The following is an 18,473-nucleotide window of genomic DNA, read 5'->3' on the forward strand; positions in this document are numbered from 1 at the left end:
AAGTGGGTCGGTGCAGCAGTTGATCCACCTGAACCATTACCGGAAGAGCGTCAAATTTGGTTCGAGCGCACCTATAAGTGTATACATATGGGTATTTTCACAGAAATAAAAGTTCCCTAAAATCTTGTTTGTAATATAGTTACATTGGAAAGTGTTCCAATTTATCAAATTTGACGGAATCTAGCATATTCTAAAAAAGATATCGAAATATTTGAAGCGCAAACTCGATGTTTCATTATTTTGCTTCATTTTACATGATTCTTTAAACAATTATGTTTCTTCAGCCTTTGAAAAGACTAGTGCACATACTTTAATATACAATGCATTTGGTAAAGAAATACTGAAAGAGAGTGAGAAGTATTTCAGAGTCGAGCATAATCATCTGCAGTATTATTTTAGTCGCTGTGATTGCTAATTTCTGAGGCCATTCCAGCCACTTAGAGTATAGCTTTAAGAGGCCATCCAAGGCTAACTTGATGTCTACAAATTTTCACGTGCTCAGAGCTGAATCAAGCATATGTACATACATAGAGACATGCATTACATTTAGCAATATTGGGGCAGAGGGTGCTGCGGCTCAGCGCTGACGTATATATCGTCTAATACCTGATAAATCTGTCAGTTTGCTGTTTGAATTGGAATCTCTCACCACGGTGCCCGCCAGGGCCTGAAGTGCCAGTAATTGCTGGAGATCGGGAAATGGGAAAATGGAAAGCCACGCGACGGGGAATGAAAAACTCAACGCTGGCCCAATCAAGAAAACACACCAATGCCAGATGGATGGAGCGGGGGAGTGAGGGAGGGACATCCAGGCAAATCCGAAAACAAACAAACCCACAAGATGCATTTGCCGCTTCGCACAGATACAGATACAATTTAGATAATTTGTATCTCAACATTGTCAGGCGGCGCGCGTTGAGTGACATACTATTTGGATTTGTGAGGGAGCGAAACCCCATTTGCCCCATTGTGCTCTGTATCTGGTATCGCCGAGATGCGCAGCATCTCAAATCAAAACAAATATTGAAAAATAAAAGGCCTAAGCATCCAATTGAATCGCGCTGGCCAGAGGAATCAGTGAAAGATTTATGAGCCCAGTCTCTGGTATTTACGGCCCGCTCTTAAATTATTTCACAGTGCCACAAGGGAGGCGGCCATTCGCCCAGGAGCTGCCTACTCCAGCCCATTAAAAGCGCATAAAATTTAAGGCCAACTAAAAGACTTGAGTGTGTGCTGCAGCGTGTTTGTTGTTTTCGCAAGTGAAAACAAATAGATGCCCCCAGAGGCGGGAAGCCAGATCAGAAATCATTACCTGTACCAGTTGTGGCTCTCTGTTTGGCCCAATCAACATCACCGGAGTAGAGGAACACCCACTGGGATCAGCCAATTGAAAGCCCGTACGTCCAGCGATATGGATTCCGATTTGGAAACCTTATAGCCACCTCATACTATATAACTTAATGGAAGATCTCACATATTGATTCAAATTTGAATTGCCCTAAAACAGATATATTTCTCTGGAAGACCAAGATCCACGACTCTTGGAAATACAACTTTAGAACAGACCAACAAACAGCACAATAAATAAATAACACAATTGGTTAATACATCCGATTGAATGGGCCCAGGCCAATTGATCACTGCCACCACCCACTTGGAACACAGTGTTTACCCACAAATCACGACCGAACCCTAAAACAACAGCCCATTCATAGTTTATTTGCTTAATTTTTAACATTCTGTTTCGGTTTCTGTTGCTGCTGCTCTTGCACCCGGCCTGCCTTTGTTGAGACATCAATCAAGTTAAGAAACGGAAAGACGGGAAAATGAATTATTAGCGCCGCTCTTTTTCACCTGCTAAAAGCTGAACGCGTGGCTCAATCAATTTTCCAACTGGGCGAAAACTTAAGCTCGCAGAAGATAGAGCGATCGCCGGTGATCCATCTATCATCCATCTTAATGCGCTTTGGGCCCGAATCGAGAATTAATCCGTCAAAACCCAGACCTGTGCCCGCGCCTATTGCCAAATTCACAATCGATCAATGGGCCTTTGTTGGCGGTAAAGTGCGGTGGCTTGGCCTGGTCAGTAGCGGAGCGGTTAAACCTGCCGCTGGGCCTCGGCCAGTGGTCAGAAGGCGACTCACATCGGACGCCGTGAAATAAAACGAGGCAAATTAAGTGATTTACGCGCTAAGACCGTTGATGGATGTGCCGCTAGAGAATGCCATATAGAAACAAATACATATGATGCATGTGTGTGCCGTTATCAATTACAAAGAGGCAGCGCCCACAATCGGGCCAATTAGCCAGTCAGGGCAGTCAGGCCAGTCAGCGCTGATCAAAGGGTTTCGCGCCGCGTTCAACTTTGAGCGATGCCGCACCGCTGGCGCCCATCTGGGGGGCTGACTTTTCGGTGTTCTCTCTCCACCCACCCCACCTCCTACATCCCACTTGACCAGGAGCAAATACACAATACTATATATATTTATTTATCGCATCTGAAGCGCCCTTCGCCGTATAATCCGAGCTGAATTTCAGCCCTCTTTTGCTGTTGGATTTGCATCTGGCAATATTTGCATTTTGGCCAACAAAAAACAAAAACAAGAAAAAAAACCGCAGCACAATCACAAACACACACGCGCACAGGAGCTGACGTCATAATTATGGCTGTGAGTGTATCAGACCACTACTTTATAGTTAGCCGAGGTATTCATGGGCCTGGGGGAATATCCCTTTATTTGTAAGTGCATGTAACAGGGCGAAGGAGAATGTTCCATCCTATAGAGACTATAACTAAAGATTAGATAAGATTTAAGTAAATTATATTGAATTACATTAATTAAAAGTAAAGAATAAAATATTTCAGATCCCAAATTGCATTCCTAGTGGGTATACGACAACCGCTGGCCATTAATAACATAAGAAACCGATATGTGTATTCCCTACCAGTGTTTAATTTGACCCAAAACAATATTTTTTACACTTAAGACTTTATTATGAAAACCTTAAAACGTGCTAAATATAGAATAGAATCTTCATTTACATGCGAAGAAAACTGGCTTAAATTATACTTTAATTATTTTATTTTATTCAACGTTATTTTAATAGCTTTATGATGCTATTTTGTCACAATTTGAATGAAATATATATAGAATTATGTATATAAAAGTGTATATTAATGATAACGAAGTTATGCCGATTTTCATTGAGTTATCTTATTCATTTTATGATCCTTCACATGGTAAAAATTATTAAAAAATTAAAATTTTACTTGCTTCAAAGATAAGACTAATATATTTTAAAAAATCGCAATACATCATTTTTATTTCACTTTTTGTTTCAATGTAAGTCAATTAAATTTGAATCATTTGAAGGCATATCTTTTATATAGTTCAAGTAATACATAATTATAAAAAGAATATTAATTCCCTAATTAATAATTAGATATATAATTATACATATATATATAAATAATAATAAATATAAAATATAATTAACAATAAATAATGAATTGTGTGTATTGAAATGTATTATTAGTTTAATATTATTATTAAATATTTCACATCATTTAAATTTGTCCTCTTTTATTTATAGGTAAGCAATTTAGTCACACAAAATTGTTATATTTGTTATGTTCATCTTGAGCGAACTATATAAAATAAATGAATTATCAGGTATGCTGTGGTCGGAACAGCATAGCGTTTCACCGATATGTCTGTGTTCATAGTTTTTTATCGGCCTGTCGATAATTGGCGGCGCTAGCACAACAACGAACTCATGCACCACCTCGCAACCCCTTAACTGCCGCACCAAAATTATTGTTGCGTTTGCGGCTGATGGTGGTGTCAAAATTTAACAACCACAAAATCTGAGTTATTAAACTTTTCGACAACAACAAATAAATGAGATTGTGAAATGCTTTTGTTTTTGATGGCTAAAATGGTTAAAGTCCATGGAGAATTCTTTCAGGGAACTGAATGCAAAAATGTAAAGAACTATATTTTTTTACTACATAGTATATGCGACTTTGAAATACACATCAAAATAATATCCGTTGATGAACTAAGGTTAAGCTTAATACTACAATTAACTAGAATATATATATAAGCAGATTCTAGGGTTTTATTATACGAAATTGGAGGTCACAAAAAGCTTTACAACCTTCGTAACATAATATAACATACATCGTAAAAAACTAAATAAATTTTCAGTATGTAACCTCAAGTCTAATTTAACACATAATAAATGTATAGAGTTTTGATATTGTATTCTAGGACTTACAAGTCTTTAATCACACATCTTAACAACTGACTTTCTGGAATAGATGATCATAACCAAAGCATTAAAACTTGATGCGTTTTAGCACTCTGATTAACCAGTTTCGAGAAGACAATCCCCCATAGCCTAAACGTATTTTGATGGGAAAACCCATCATAAAGCTGAGCACTAAATAAAATCATCACAACTTTTGTTTCGACTCTGACCGAGCCAAATGAACACGGTCGTAAAGATCGGAGCTACACAAACCATAAGTAGTAGGCATAGCAGGTCCAATTCCGGGCCATGACCAGATGGGCTTTGATAAAAAGTCAAACATATTGGAGACATTTCCTGATTTTACGATCGCACTAAACACGACATCGGGCTGTGAGTCGGGGGAAATACTTTCCAAAGATACTTTCACATAAATAAACAGCAGGCCAGAGATCCACAGGAAGGGAGTCGGTCGCCGAAAGTGACGAGCGATTGCCGCCTGCAAGTGTCAATATAAAGTAACAACTTTATTGAACCTTATTTATTCGAGGGCGACCCAATAAAATGGGCAACTTTATAATGACGCACATAAATAACACCCTGGCCCAGAAGAACAAAGCCGATCCAGAAAGAAAGACCTGACTACAGGCATCCGCCGATGACGAAGAAACGGCCCAGGCGCAGGCGCAGCACAAAGACGACGACATCATGTCATTGACGACGGGCACTGAGGATGTGGATGCCGATTTGGTTGTTGATGTTGATGTTGATGTTGATGTTGATTCTTGACTCCACACAGAAAGAGTCTTGTTTATACGCCAAAACAAATTTACAAGTAACTGCTGACGCTGCAAAGTGGGCTGTCCGAATGCCGAATATCAGTTTTTCTTAGATATTTTTAATATATTAATAACAATTCCGAGGTGAATAAATATTTAACTGGATTTAAATTTAGTCCCAAAGCTCTGGCTTTAAATTAAATTTATTTACTGCCATTGGTCAGGGGCAGATATGTACTTTTAAATCCTGCGGAATTCGCCAATAAACGATGCCAAAAGGCCGTAAACTTTCGAGCTGACTTTTGAATCCCAGCCTATAAAAAATCGCAAAATACTAAATCCCTTTTCGCTGTTTTGTTTCCATTTCCATAAGTAATTTCTCCTGACTCTCGTTTTTTGTTTTTTGTGGTCCATCTGCTACGAGTCCTGTTAATTTACTAATTCCACAAGGATTAAGAGATTCGCAAATAACTTTACTACCCATGGGAATTTGTTTACACGATATTTTATTTAGGTATACATTATATTTAAAATTATGAAATTACACTAAAAGTTTAAGGATGACTAAAGTAAACCTAATTTATAAGTTCAAATTCCTCTAGAATTTATAGGTAAATCGCTTGTTATTCGATTGCCTCTCGATTTCAGCAATAAATTAAGTATATTCAATTATTTAAATTTGTCGCCAGTCATTAGCAAGTTGCCGAGTCAAATAAAACCCGAGACTTGGAACAAATTTCTATTTAATTATGACCATTTACGAACCCACAGATTTTAGGTGCCCAGATCATGGATGATCTTTCCCCCGTTCATCTTAGGAGTATTTTAATTTTCTACAAAAAAAATACACATCTGGAGACATATTTATTTTATTGATCTTTTGTTTAGTGCGCTTTTTAGCATTAATTAAAGCCGCTGATCGAAAGGCGAACCGAAAAGAGACCCCAACCGAAATCTTTGAGATCGTCTCCGTCATAATTCGTATGGCTTTGAGGCCATTAAAAAAGTCTACTTCAATCATAGCGAGTTTTTGGCGAAAACGAAACCAGATTTCGCTCTTGGAGATGTCAACCTGTGATCAATTTGTGGAATTCTTCTAGTGGCGCTATAAATTTCACATTCATAATGAACTTCTTAAAGTCTTTATGTATTCGAGCTTTGTTTATCCTCTTTCGGCTGGCCTTTTTTGATTTCTCATATTCATATCGATTTTATTTGTTGCCTGCTCTTTGTGCCATTCATTTTTATGACTTTTCGTTAATTGTAATTTATTTGATTGATTTATCGAATGAATAAATATTGATCAACGAAATATCGCAGACGAGTTTCGCAATCAACTTGGGATTTTAGTTTAATAGGCTGCCGCAAATATTTTTGAGAAGCTTTGACAATCCCACACGTGGATTGCTTTGTGGATCATTATAATATATGTTATATACACGCCGCATATTCCGGAGCTCATCAAAGTAATATTTCTGCTCGGGCTGCCCGAGATTTACGTCGCTTAATAATTCAAAATTGGATAGCCTCGGCTGAAAGAGTTAATCCCTCGGTCGCACGAAATCTTCGAGATCTTCCATTAAAAATAAATCCGCGGCACTGCTGCGATTAAAATCGTTCCATTTGACATCGCCGCAACGAATAACTCATTGCGAATCACGTGGGCGGATATATCAGCGTCTGAATATATATCGGGTCCGATCAGTTGGTGCCATTTGGAGATCTCTTTGTTGTCGTCTCTTGGCGCTGCCACCGAAATGGTCTGAAAAGGAAGCGCTGACATTCGCACAATGACGGATGCCGGTCGTCACAGACTTGATTTTCGTCTCACAAATGTTGTTCTTATTAATTTTAGCACCGGCTAGATGAGTTTTTAAGCTCTTGATTGTCTGTGTTCGCTCATTAAATTAATTGTTTGTCATATCTTTCTGTATTTTGCATGTATTCGGTGTAGGTGCCATTGTTTTCTTTAGAAATTTGACTCGTTATTATTAGAGAGATAATAACTTTTCTAATCTAATACAATTACGGTAGTGTTTATGTTCTTATACCCAGTACCCAAAGGATTCAGCATCATCAGCCGAGTCGATTTAGTCATGTTTTTTTATAATATTGAGCATTGTTAGACAGAGTGACTTAGCCCATAGTACTAAGTATCTCACAGTCGACTACTATAGTTTTCCTACTTGCCTCTTATAGTATAGTGTAATGAATGAAGTTGAATATTAAATATAAATATATAGCTGTATACACTGTATAGTACACTTAAATTATCATATAACAAGTATACTTGTCTTGAATTATTTTAGAATAAATTTAATATTGGTTAAAAATAAATTCTCCATTAAAATTCTAGATTTTCAAACATCCAGTTTCTATGAGAATTATAAGATATGCAAAATTCTTCTCGCTTCAAAGCTTTCCGCTCAAGAATGATGCTCGTAGATGGGTGCCTATCCGGCGGATACCTTTGGCATTGAATTCCAAATAACAATTTATCAAACCAATTTTTATGGTCGCTCACATAAAAAATTAATGCGGCCCGGCAAAAGATGCCTTGGGGAGGAGGGGACCCGACCCGATGAGATCTCTCTCTTTTTCACAGTGCAAGAAGAAATATTAAATACAAATGCCCAAATCGAATTATAAAATCGTAAAAGTATTTATTGCCCCAGGGACTTCGAGGATTCCAAAGATGATTATGATGAGGATGATGACGGGGCCCCAGAAGCACGTAAGCCAAGGCTGTTCATATCTCTCTGGCTCTCCGGCCCGAAGTGATTTGATTATTATCGGTTAATTGGTGGATCGTAAAACTTTTACGATTCGCTCCCCAAGCCTTTAAGTGGGCCCGTTTTTGGGTGCAACAAGTGCAGCGAGGATTCTCCGGTGATCAATAAATAAGCGGTAAAAAGGCCGAAGAAACGAGTTGTCCACCATTTTTATTCAACGAAGATGGCCACTTTTATGGCACCACCGGGCATTCGTCAACAAGCCGGCCTTAAAGTCCGGATAATGTACGCTTTTCAGCCAACGCTAATGGGCACCTAACCGCAGAAATGCTAATGACTGGATCGAAAAATACTCCTGTGTGTATGCTAATTATAAATAACGAGATTTTCGTAAGATTCTTGAAAACAATTTATACTGTCTACATGTCGTATGAGTAATATTAAAGACATTTTCAATGCACCTCATAATTTATCTTACTATTTGTATAATTAACTAATTAGATATGTAAATTTATAACACTTTTAAATATTTTAATACATCTATATTTAAATATACACGTTTTCGTAATTCGAAAATAATCATCAAGTGATTGGTACTATGTATGTACATATATGGAATATATAAGTCTCTTATCGCAATGTTACAATTTAAACTACATTATATGAATTTAAAAATTTTAAAAAATATATCCAAATTTTGTATACTGTCGCTTTCCTATCGGCTAAATAAATGTATTACCTTCTTTAATTTCTAACTGGAACTAAACCTCTTTCATACAATAGCAGATGACACTTGTCTACTTATTAATGTTTGAATTTATGAAAAACCTATCTATGTATATTAAACAGGTAAATGTTGCTACGAACATGCTGCCCAACACCTACATGAATGATGCAAATGATGCTAGGAACATGTTTTGCGTCAATGTTGCCAACACAAATGTACATAGATGTTGCAGAAGTTCACATACGCAGACATTTTACTTTCTAATAACGCCAATGTTCTTTATTCGATTTTTACTCAAATTAACTTTAATCCTTTAATCCTAAATTCATACATATGTATGTCTCGATTTTAAATCAATTAAAATAAAAGCCTCAATTACTGCCTTGATCACATTGAAAGTTTTGATTAATCATTTATTGTTAGGGCAACAAAAAAAAACTTACTTCAGAAACCGCATTCTTCGAGAAGCGAAGACAGGTCTTCAGGTCATAAAAGTGTGACATCCGAGAGGGACTTTCAGTTCAGCTGAAGTGTCGCTAATTTAATTGTTTTCGCAGCCAAAAGCTAAAAGCAAAAAACTGAAAAGTGGTTCCAGGCGAAAAAAGGAATCAACCCCATGTCCCCTCTCTTTCTCGACGACCCTACCTCTCTCGCTCACTCTCTCTCTCTCTTTTTCTCATGGCAATGCAACGAACAAAAAACGACAAAAAGGAAAACAGAGAGACTGACATGTCCAGTGGAGCGAATCCACGAAGAAGAAACTGCAGAGAAGCGGACAATAGGTGACAGCAAAGTGAGCAAAGGGGGGATGACAAAAGGCGGAAGGACGAGAGAGCGAAAGGGCAGAGCTGCTCTGCTCAAAGTGACGAACCAAAATTTCTATTTATTTAGCACGAAAAAACAGTGCAAGAAAGGCAACAATTTGCATATTGTATGTACTTACCTATGTACATATATATGTATGAAAATGTATGTATACATACATATACATATATGTCAAAACATACCTGTACATATCCATACATATGTACATATGTAAGTTAGGTTTTGTATTTACATACATTCGTACATACATACATACATAATGGGTGGGAGCGGGACAGCGCAAGCCATGAACTGTCATAAATCTTAATCGGAGTGATGGAATCGGAATCGGAATAAAACGAACGAAACAAGAATCAAAAAAGGGTGACGAAGAACGACAAAACAGATTTCACACATTTTCGGTGCGAGCGGGACAGCGCGATTCGCCGCCCTCTTTCATTTCATTTCGTTTCGCTCACGGAATTTCCCCTGTTCCGTTCCCATCGTTCACTTGTAAACAATTCCAATTGGCGCGCAGGGGAAATGATGGCCACGCGCAGGCTCGCTCTTGCTGGTATCGCTCTCTCTCTCTCTCTGGCTCTCTCCCTCTCTGTCCGTGTAGCTTTTACTGCTCTGCCGCTGGCTCTTCTCTTCCAGTTTACAACAAACCGTTACAGCGTACGATCATGCGAGAAAAGCTCAGCGGCGTTTGGGAAAACACGGTAATTAATTAGCCGAGTGCAGCGCTGCCAGCGTGCGCGAGCGAGACAGCAGCACATTTAATCACGGTGACAGCCAGCTGTCTGTGTCCGTGTCTGTGTGTGTGAGTGAGTAAGTGTGCCCGTGTGTGGGTGGGAAAGTGCGCAGCCGTCGCTTAAACGCAAAATCGAATCAGAAATTGCCGTCGCCAAAAACGCGCGCTTCGTGTTTGCTCGTCAAAAGAGCAGCGCAGCTTCCCAATCGCGCGTCTCTGCTTTGACTTCCCATCGTTACCTACCCCACCAGCCACCGCCGCCGCCATCAGCATCGTCACCGTCACGTCTTCTTCCCTCTTCTACTTCATTTTTTTGGTATCAATCAGCGGCTGCGGCAGAGCGGCAGCGCAGCGTTGTTCTTGCTGTTGTTGTCTGTCAGTTTGACAGCGGCAGCGGGCAGCGCAGCGGCAGAGGAACGCCGCAAAGAAGAAGAGCCAGGGGTAGTGACGAAAGAATCCAGCCAGCCGACAGAACTCATTCGCTTTTCGACGCTCATTCGCTTTTCGACTCTCAAACGTGTAACGACGGAATCCGGATGAAACCAACACAATCGCACAACGCGAGCGAAGTGGGAGAGCGATTCGCGTGTTCCGTAAAATATAACAACAAATACCAAGTGTGATAGAAATAAAAGAAATAGACGGAAGAAAGTTTAAGGAACCCGAAGTATTTTTCAAGGAGCACCAGCCGCCATATCTAGTCAAAATTGGAAAACAAGAACTTTCGAACGATATGTTTGATCAAGACTGAATAACTACGAAAAAAAAGTAAACTAACCCAAACACAAATGGTTCAACAAAGTATACGTAAAACAACCACAAATTATAATATACCACAAAAAATATATTTATTGAATTAAAATCATAAACGTAACTAAACAGAAACTGAAAAGAATATTTATGTATATTTAAACGGTATTTGCTCACCACATCAACTTACACTTTCATAAATGATGTAAAAACCAGTTACTTAAACAAATCAACAAAACCTAAACGAAGTATACGATTCAATGCAATTATTAAATTAAATTTAAACAACTTACAAATTACAAAACGCCTCGAAACAAAACAAATATTTAAAACTACACTTTTGTCTGCCATACGAGAAAAAATATATGTTATTAGAATAAAATAACAAAATTAAACAAAGTTATACGCTACAACAACAAATTCTATACGATAACGTACCAAGTGCAAAAAACAAAAATTTTAAAATAACAAAAACCAAATTTATGAATATTGTGTCAAATTAAGATTAAGTTTAGTACTTCAATTTATAACGCCGCCAGCAAACTTTAGGAATAGTTTGCTACAAAATTCAAAACAAAACCCATCTGCGTTCCCGAAAAGTCGTCAAAATTCAGCAAAATTTAAATATGTTGCACGAGGCTCTGATGCTCGAGATCTACAGACAGGCGCTAAATGCCGGGTAAGTGTCTTTATCTATACAAAATACCTAATCGGTTGTTTTAAATAGTGTAACTTAAAAATTGAATTAAAAAACAGCGGAAATTGTTAGAAACAACTTAGAGATGTGCAATTCATTTTAATAGCTATGGAAAATTGAATCTAATCCTTATATTTGTGTTGCCTAAATTATAATTTCAATGTAATTCTTAAGTAAAGGTATTTGTTAGTATTATATGAAGCATAAAATCAAATTCTTAGGATCATTTTAGGCATTCACTAAACCTAAACTGTAATCTTTTTCTCTTATCGATTGCGATCAAACTCGAATATTGTGAGATAACAGCAAGTTCTTAGTTAAAAAACTAACATATATTTTAAAATCATACACTCGACACCCATTCATCATCCACAAATAGAACACCAGCACACATAAGACGCTTTTGATAAAATCTTTCTGGTTTTCCGTTGTGTCACTCCCAGAGCTGATAGCCGAAATGGTTGAATGGGCCATTAAAATATTACTTTAGACTCTCGGTCAAATCAGCCAAATAAATATATCAAGAAATTATGATTTCATAGCCAGCGAGAACTGGGAGCACCGATGATGATTGGCACCAGCGTCCTCGACTTCGGCGCACACCTGTCGTTATAAATTCAGCCCCACGCCAATGGAGGCCCATATATCACAACACCCACCCCTCGGAACTGAGTGAGAGCGCAACAGTTCCCATGTGGAAACCAAAAAGTATTGATTTACTGTAAAGGCTCACATCGGGAAAACCAGAACCCCCGATCGATCGAACCAGACTCTTTATCAAATTGCAAAGTGCAAACGAAAAGCTTAATTTGCGATTTGTGGAATGGGCTAATACGTTGGGAAAATCAAACGCAAAATTGGCGGAGGTTTGATGATCTATCTTTGGGTTATTAATTTGTGTCTAAGCGTTTCTGTATCTGTGCGTGCCTACAGAGTGTGCTTAAACAAGTTTGAGATACATTTTTGCGTTCGCACTCTGACAACAAAATCCGAGCAGATATAAGTTGCAAGTTTAGAACTGGTTTTTCGACGAGTCGGCATTGGTGTAATTGGGGGAGATCTGGTACTTTACTTATGAAGTGCGACAAATTGTCCCGTTTTAGGATTCGAAGATTGCTTTGCACAAATATTCGAACGATTTCCCAAGATTTTTCCAAGGCGACGACGTAGGCAGCCGAATTGAATAAATCATACGAAAAGTGAAAAACTCAAAATGCGCTTCGCTCTGCTTGCCATCTTTTTCCCACTACCCCTCTCCCTTTCTCCGAGTGTGTGCTTGTGCAAATGTGTGTGTGTGTTCCTATTACGGGAAAGATTTATGTTCACAATTTGCCGCTGATTTGTGTGCATGTGTCCGTGTCTCTGGATCCTAGTGTGTGTTACTTTGTTACCTTAACGGATTAGTAATGCCTTAGTTTTTGTTTACCGAGTACAGTGCGTTATCTTAGTATTGTCTTTAAAGAAAGTTCAAATTAATAAATTAAGAACAGTAATTAAATCAATTTATACAAAAAAAAGGAGGTTGTATTAAAATAAATTTAATTTTATATTTAATTTTCCTATCAACGTATTATTTAATATTAATATTATTATATGATAAAGTAATATTTTATTTTAACTAGATCCCAGATATTGTAGGGTAATTTAACACGTGTCAAATCTCAATATAAAAACAACCTTGTAAAACATAACTTCTTTTAAATCTAATCTTTTATTGTTAATAATCATTTTAAACTAAAATTAAACTGTTATAAATCTTATAGATCTAATAGATTCAGTTAACTGTTTGCTGTTCATTTGTGTTCTCGTTTATTTACTATATCTATAAACTTTTAATTAATGAGATATAAGATAAGCCGAGATACAAACTTATTTAAAACTAAAATGATAAAAATTTACCCGCATCTAAATATATCAAATGTATGCATAATGCCAACACTCACTGTACATGGTGCTTGAAACATTGCATCTACTGACACCGCCGTATATGCAGATGCATATCAACCTGTAACTCTCTCAATTATTAATGAGAATCGTAATTAACTGCACTTGGCGGAGTTGCGTATACATATAAATCATTTTGATTTAAGCTTAATCGAATAACGAGATTGCAGATTATGATATGCCCCCAGAGGGGAAAACTAGTTGCCGGGAATTTCATTCTGACGGATGGAAAGAAGCCGCCATAAAAAATGCTTTGTATGCGGGCTTAATCGTCCCGTGCAATCTGGATAGCTAATTAGCGGTGAGCGATCGGAGCGCGTGTGTAATAAGTTATATTACTAATAACTATCTTTGATATGCTGTCACCTGGCAGGTGACTGACTGAGTTGGGAGCGCCTTCGCAGTAAGCCAAGCCGCACATGAATCAGATTTCACTTGACGGTTCCTAAGACCGCATCAATTTCGAATTTAGGCCCGATCTATTGTGTGTACTATCCATCAATTAAACAACTCTGCCGATGACAAACCTCCGCCGATTCCAAACAACTTAATGCCGGTGTTAGGGAGTTCATTTTTACGCTGAGCGATCGGTCGTCACACAATGGCACATGACAAATTGTGGACAGCCGAATATCTCTGGGCAAACATGCCGATTTAACGCGATATTAGTCCCATTGAAACCAAGGCACATTAACTCTTTGTTATTGACTAACCTCAGCTGTTTCCTCTTTTAAAGCAAAGCAGCCCACGCACACACACATATATATATATACATTATGTAGAGCTATCATAAAAAATGTATAGCATTTTGCATATACAAGTCAATCAGACAATCATTCAAAATAAGCTAAACGAAATCCGCCGAATTATGTTTCTGTGAAATATTTACAAAGCAAACAATCGGAGGTTATAAAAAATTATATATGGTTTCAATTTTAGCGTTACTGCACACTCGAAAAAAAACCAAGGAAATAAAATGCGGCAAATCATTTTCCTTATTATTTCTCGGCTTTTTGAGTGGCTATAAAATGGGTTTTATTTATTTCTATTTATGTACATTTATGAGCTGGCCAATTAATTTATGCAAACTATGCGGAATGTGTGTGTGGCTGCGCGGCCAAATGATAATTGCCGCCGATTTGGTCAGATATTTCGGATTTCATCTCTAAGATGCTGATTATGATCGGATTTGCTCATAACTCACGCCCGATCTCGAATTAAACGCCATTGTTCCATATTGACTTTTACGACCCTGGTCGAGGGGGAGGCAGGGGAGTGGGGGCCGAAAACACAGCTGGCTACGACAGAGTTTAATTTTTGGTACATATTCCGTTTTGGTTTATGGCGCTCTGAGATTTGAATAACAAATCGAAATGTTGACATATGCTTGCCATTGTTGGCATTGTTGTTGGCTTCCCCTCTGGCCAGCAAATGATTTAGCACAGACATGCCGACCGAATCAAAGTGTATACTTTGGAAGCCATAAAGATTTCGAATGCTCTTCATTGCTTATCTACCGGTTTGCTCTATAGGATAGAAAGAAGATCGGCATGTGAAAGTCACTATCTGGTGGCCACAGGGGAGAGAGAAAGCTATTTCGCGCTGACGCTATTTGCTTTATTGAGCTATTTTGGATTAATGTATAGCTGATTAGGTCTTAATGATGGGCTTTATCTTCTGCCTGAATTAAAATAGAGGTCAGATACATTGACGTACTAAGCATACCAAATTTATTAACCGAACCTTGTAAATTTAAGAGTTATTTACCTTCTTATTTTTATGACTTGATTCACAAAAAGTAGTTTTCAATGAAAATTTTTATCAATTTACTCCATTTTGGTGTTATTCCACCCTAGAACCATTAGTAACCATTAGTAATACCATACGAAAAAAGTTCTAAATTATTCTTAATTTCTTTACTTACAGCGCCCTGCCCACAGCTCGTCCCCGCTCCACGGAGTCGGCGAATTCCAGCGAGCGCTGCCCATCCCACGATTCCAACTCGTCGGACAATGGCGGCGGCGGTGGTGGTGGCTCTGGCAACGGCGGTGCAGTGGGCCAGCGCATGGATGCCGCCGCCATGTCCGCCGGTATGATGGCCGGTCCATCCCTTCACCCGACATTCCCGGCTGTGCCGCAGTCTTTACCCGCCCAGCCGCCCTCGATGGAGGCGTACCTGCACATGGTGGCGGCGGCTGCCCAGCAATACGGATTCCCGCTAGCTGCAGCCGCTGCGGCGGGTGCGGGGCCACGCCTACCTCTTCCATTGCCAAACGAGGCAGCCGCTCCATTCAAACTTCCTCCGCAAGCCTCGCCAACTGCATCATCGAGCAACCACTCAGAGGCTCTGGACTTTCGCACCAATCTGTATGGTCGGGCGGAATCGGCGGAGCCACCGGCTTCGGAAGGCGAGGAAGAGGACTTCGATGATGGCGCCAACAATCCCCTCGATCTCTCTGTGGGCACCCGGAAGCGTGGCCACGACTCGGAGCCACAGCTACTGGGTCACATCCAGGTGAAAAAGATGTTCAAGTCGGATAGTCCGCCTGCGAATCCTGGGCCTGCCACGCCTACAGCCAGTCAGCTGCTGCCAGGAGTGAATCCATACTTGGCGGCAGTAGCAGCAGCCAATATCTTCCGGGCGGGACAATTCCCAGACTGGAATGGCAAAAGTGATCTGGTTGTAGACCCTCTGGAAAAGATGTCCGACATTGTTAAAGGAGGAGGAGCGGGTGGCCTGAGCAGCAAGGAGAAAATGCACTCGTCGTCCAAGGCCACGCCACCACAAGCAGCTGCAGCACCACCACCAAAGAGTCCCGTTCAGTCGGCATCCAGCCATCAGAATTCCGAGTCTGGAGGAGCAGGAAGTGGAAGTAGTGGAGTGACCAAGGCCAGGCACAATATCTGGCAATCGCACTGGCAGAACAAGGGAGTGGCCAGCTCGGTGTTCAGGTGTGTGTGGTGCAAGCAGAGCTTCCCCACCTTGGAGGCCCTCACCACCCACATGAAGGACAGCAAGCACTGTGGGGTCAATGTGCCACCTTTCGGCAATCTACCAAGCAATAATCCACAGCAGCAGCACCATCAACACCATCAGCATCCAGCTCCTCCACCGCCACCGCAAAACCATAATCTGAGGAAGCAGGGTGGCTCCGGCAGCGGCTCGAATCACTCACCATCTGCGAACGTAAAGAATGCCTTCCAGTATCGAGGAGACCCACCCACGCCGCTGCCCAGGAAATTGGTTCGCGGCCAGAACGTTTGGTTGGGCAAGGGTGTGGAGCAGGCCATGCAGATCCTCAAGTGCATGCGGTGCGGCGAAAGCTTCCGTTCCCTTGGAGAAATGACCAAGCATATGCAGGAGACGCAGCATTACACGAATATTCTCTCTCAGGAACAGAGCATCTCCATAAAGTCAGCCAATTCCAATTCCAATTCGGATGCCAAGGAGAGCCAGAATAGCTTGAGTTCCGAGGAAAGTCGAACCCTGAGTGCCGTGCTCACCTGCAAGGTGTGTGATAAGGCATTCAGCTCCCTCGGAGATCTGAGCAACCACATGGCCAAAAACAATCACTATGCTGAGCCCCTGTTGCAATCCGCTGGAGCTCGCAAGCGACCAGCTCCCAAGAAGCGCGAGAAATCTCTGCCGGTACGGAAGCTCCTAGAGATGAAGGGAGGAGCCTCAAACCAGGAGGATCTGGCAGCCGAAAAGTCCGCTGTGCAAGGAAAGCCCGGCTTGGGACCCGGTGGTGGTGATAAAAACGATGCCGCTCTCTTTGCCGAGCGCATGAGGCAGTACATTACGGGTGTGAAATCCCCCGAAGAAATGGCCAAAGTGGCGGCTGCTCAACTCCTCGCCAAGAACAAGTCCCCTGAGCTAGTGGAACAGAAGAATGGCGGCGCCAAGGCGGCTCCAGGGGCATCCTCCGTGCTAAGTGCCATTGAGCAGATGTTCACCACCAGCTTTGACACACCGCCCAGACACGCCAGCCTGCCAGCCAGTAGTCCATCCAACTCATCCACCAAAAACACATCGCCAGTGGCCTCTAGCATACTGAAGCGCCTGGGAATCGATGAGACTGTGGACTACAACAAGCCTCTTATTGACACCAATGATCCGTACTACCAGCACTACAGGTACACCAGCAGCGAACGGAGCGGCAGTGAGTGCAGTGCAGAGGCCAGGCCGCGATTGGACGCTCCTCCCACTCCCGAAAAGCAGCATCCGGCGGCGCTGGATGAGGAGTCTTCCAAACCTGTGATCAAACAAGAAAGGGAGCAGACAGAGCCCGCCGAGTCCATCAAAATGGAGATCAAGTCTGAGGTCGAAGGCGACGAGCAGCAGATTGAGGCTGACGAGCCTTCCAAAATGGAGACAACGTTGGTGAATGGCACGGCTGCCATCAGCAATAATAACAATAACGTGGAAAGGAGCTCACCAAAGACACCATCATCGTCGGCAGCCAGTCCTCAAGCCAGGTTGCTGCTGCCTCCCAGGAGTCCGGCCGAGAGCCAGCGATCCGTTACACCCAAGTCACCCGCCTCCAGTCACAAGTCCTACGATGGCAGCTCCGAGGGCAACCCCAAGAAGTATCCCAGCGACTCTCTGAATGCACTATCCTCCATGTTCGACTCCCTGGGCAGCAGCGGTGGCGCAGGAGGCGCTGGCAATACGAGAGCCAAGCTGGTAGCTGCAGCAGCTGCTGCCGCAGGTGGATCCGAGTCTCCGGAGAATCTCAGTGGCAGCGGCGGAAACTCACTGGCGGCCCTGCGACAATTCTGCGTGAAGAAGGAGAAGACCGCCTAAAAGTCCGCAAAGACGAGACGAAAAGCGAAATCGAATCGAATCGTTTGCCTTGTTTTCGTTGTTTCGAGAAAAACACATTTTCAACTTTTTGGTTTGCCAACGCCGCCTCGCCTCCGCCCTGTTGAATCCGCAAAACCCACCATCTGTGTCCAGGGTTCAGGGTGTGTTTTGGGTTTGGCCTTGCGAACCGAGATTCACGTCGAAGTGTCACGCGGAAGAAGCCAT

At 41.1% G+C, this 18,473-nt stretch overlaps 1 protein-coding gene across 1 annotated transcript; it reads left to right on the forward strand.

Moving 5' to 3' along the window:
* The first annotated feature begins 10,005 nt into the window (after nucleotides 1–10,005).
* tsh (teashirt) lies at nucleotides 10,006–18,416 on the forward strand. The gene is made up of 2 exons (XM_017177104.3): nucleotides 10,006–11,479; nucleotides 15,368–18,416. Exons 1-2 carry the CDS (start codon nucleotides 11,427–11,429, stop codon nucleotides 18,246–18,248), a joined length of 2,934 nt encoding a protein of 977 aa, XP_017032593.1. The 5' UTR covers nucleotides 10,006–11,426; the 3' UTR covers nucleotides 18,249–18,416.
* The last annotated feature ends 57 nt before the right edge of the window (nucleotides 18,417–18,473 follow it).

Source organism: Drosophila kikkawai, chromosome 2R (assembly GCF_030179895.1).
Source record: "Drosophila kikkawai strain 14028-0561.14 chromosome 2R, DkikHiC1v2, whole genome shotgun sequence".
Classification (NCBI taxonomy): Eukaryota; Metazoa; Arthropoda; class Insecta; order Diptera; family Drosophilidae; genus Drosophila; species Drosophila kikkawai.

Bases quoted from the DNA above. Each gene is read 5' to 3' on its own strand.
- tsh (XM_017177104.3), top strand. From the start codon at position 11,427: ATGTTGCACGAGGCTCTGATGCTCGAGATCTACAGACAGGCGCTAAAT. The intron at 11,480-15,367 runs GTAAGTGTCTTT...CTTTACTTACAG, and splicing joins AGACAGGCGCTAAATGCCGG to CGCCCTGCCCACAGCTCGTC.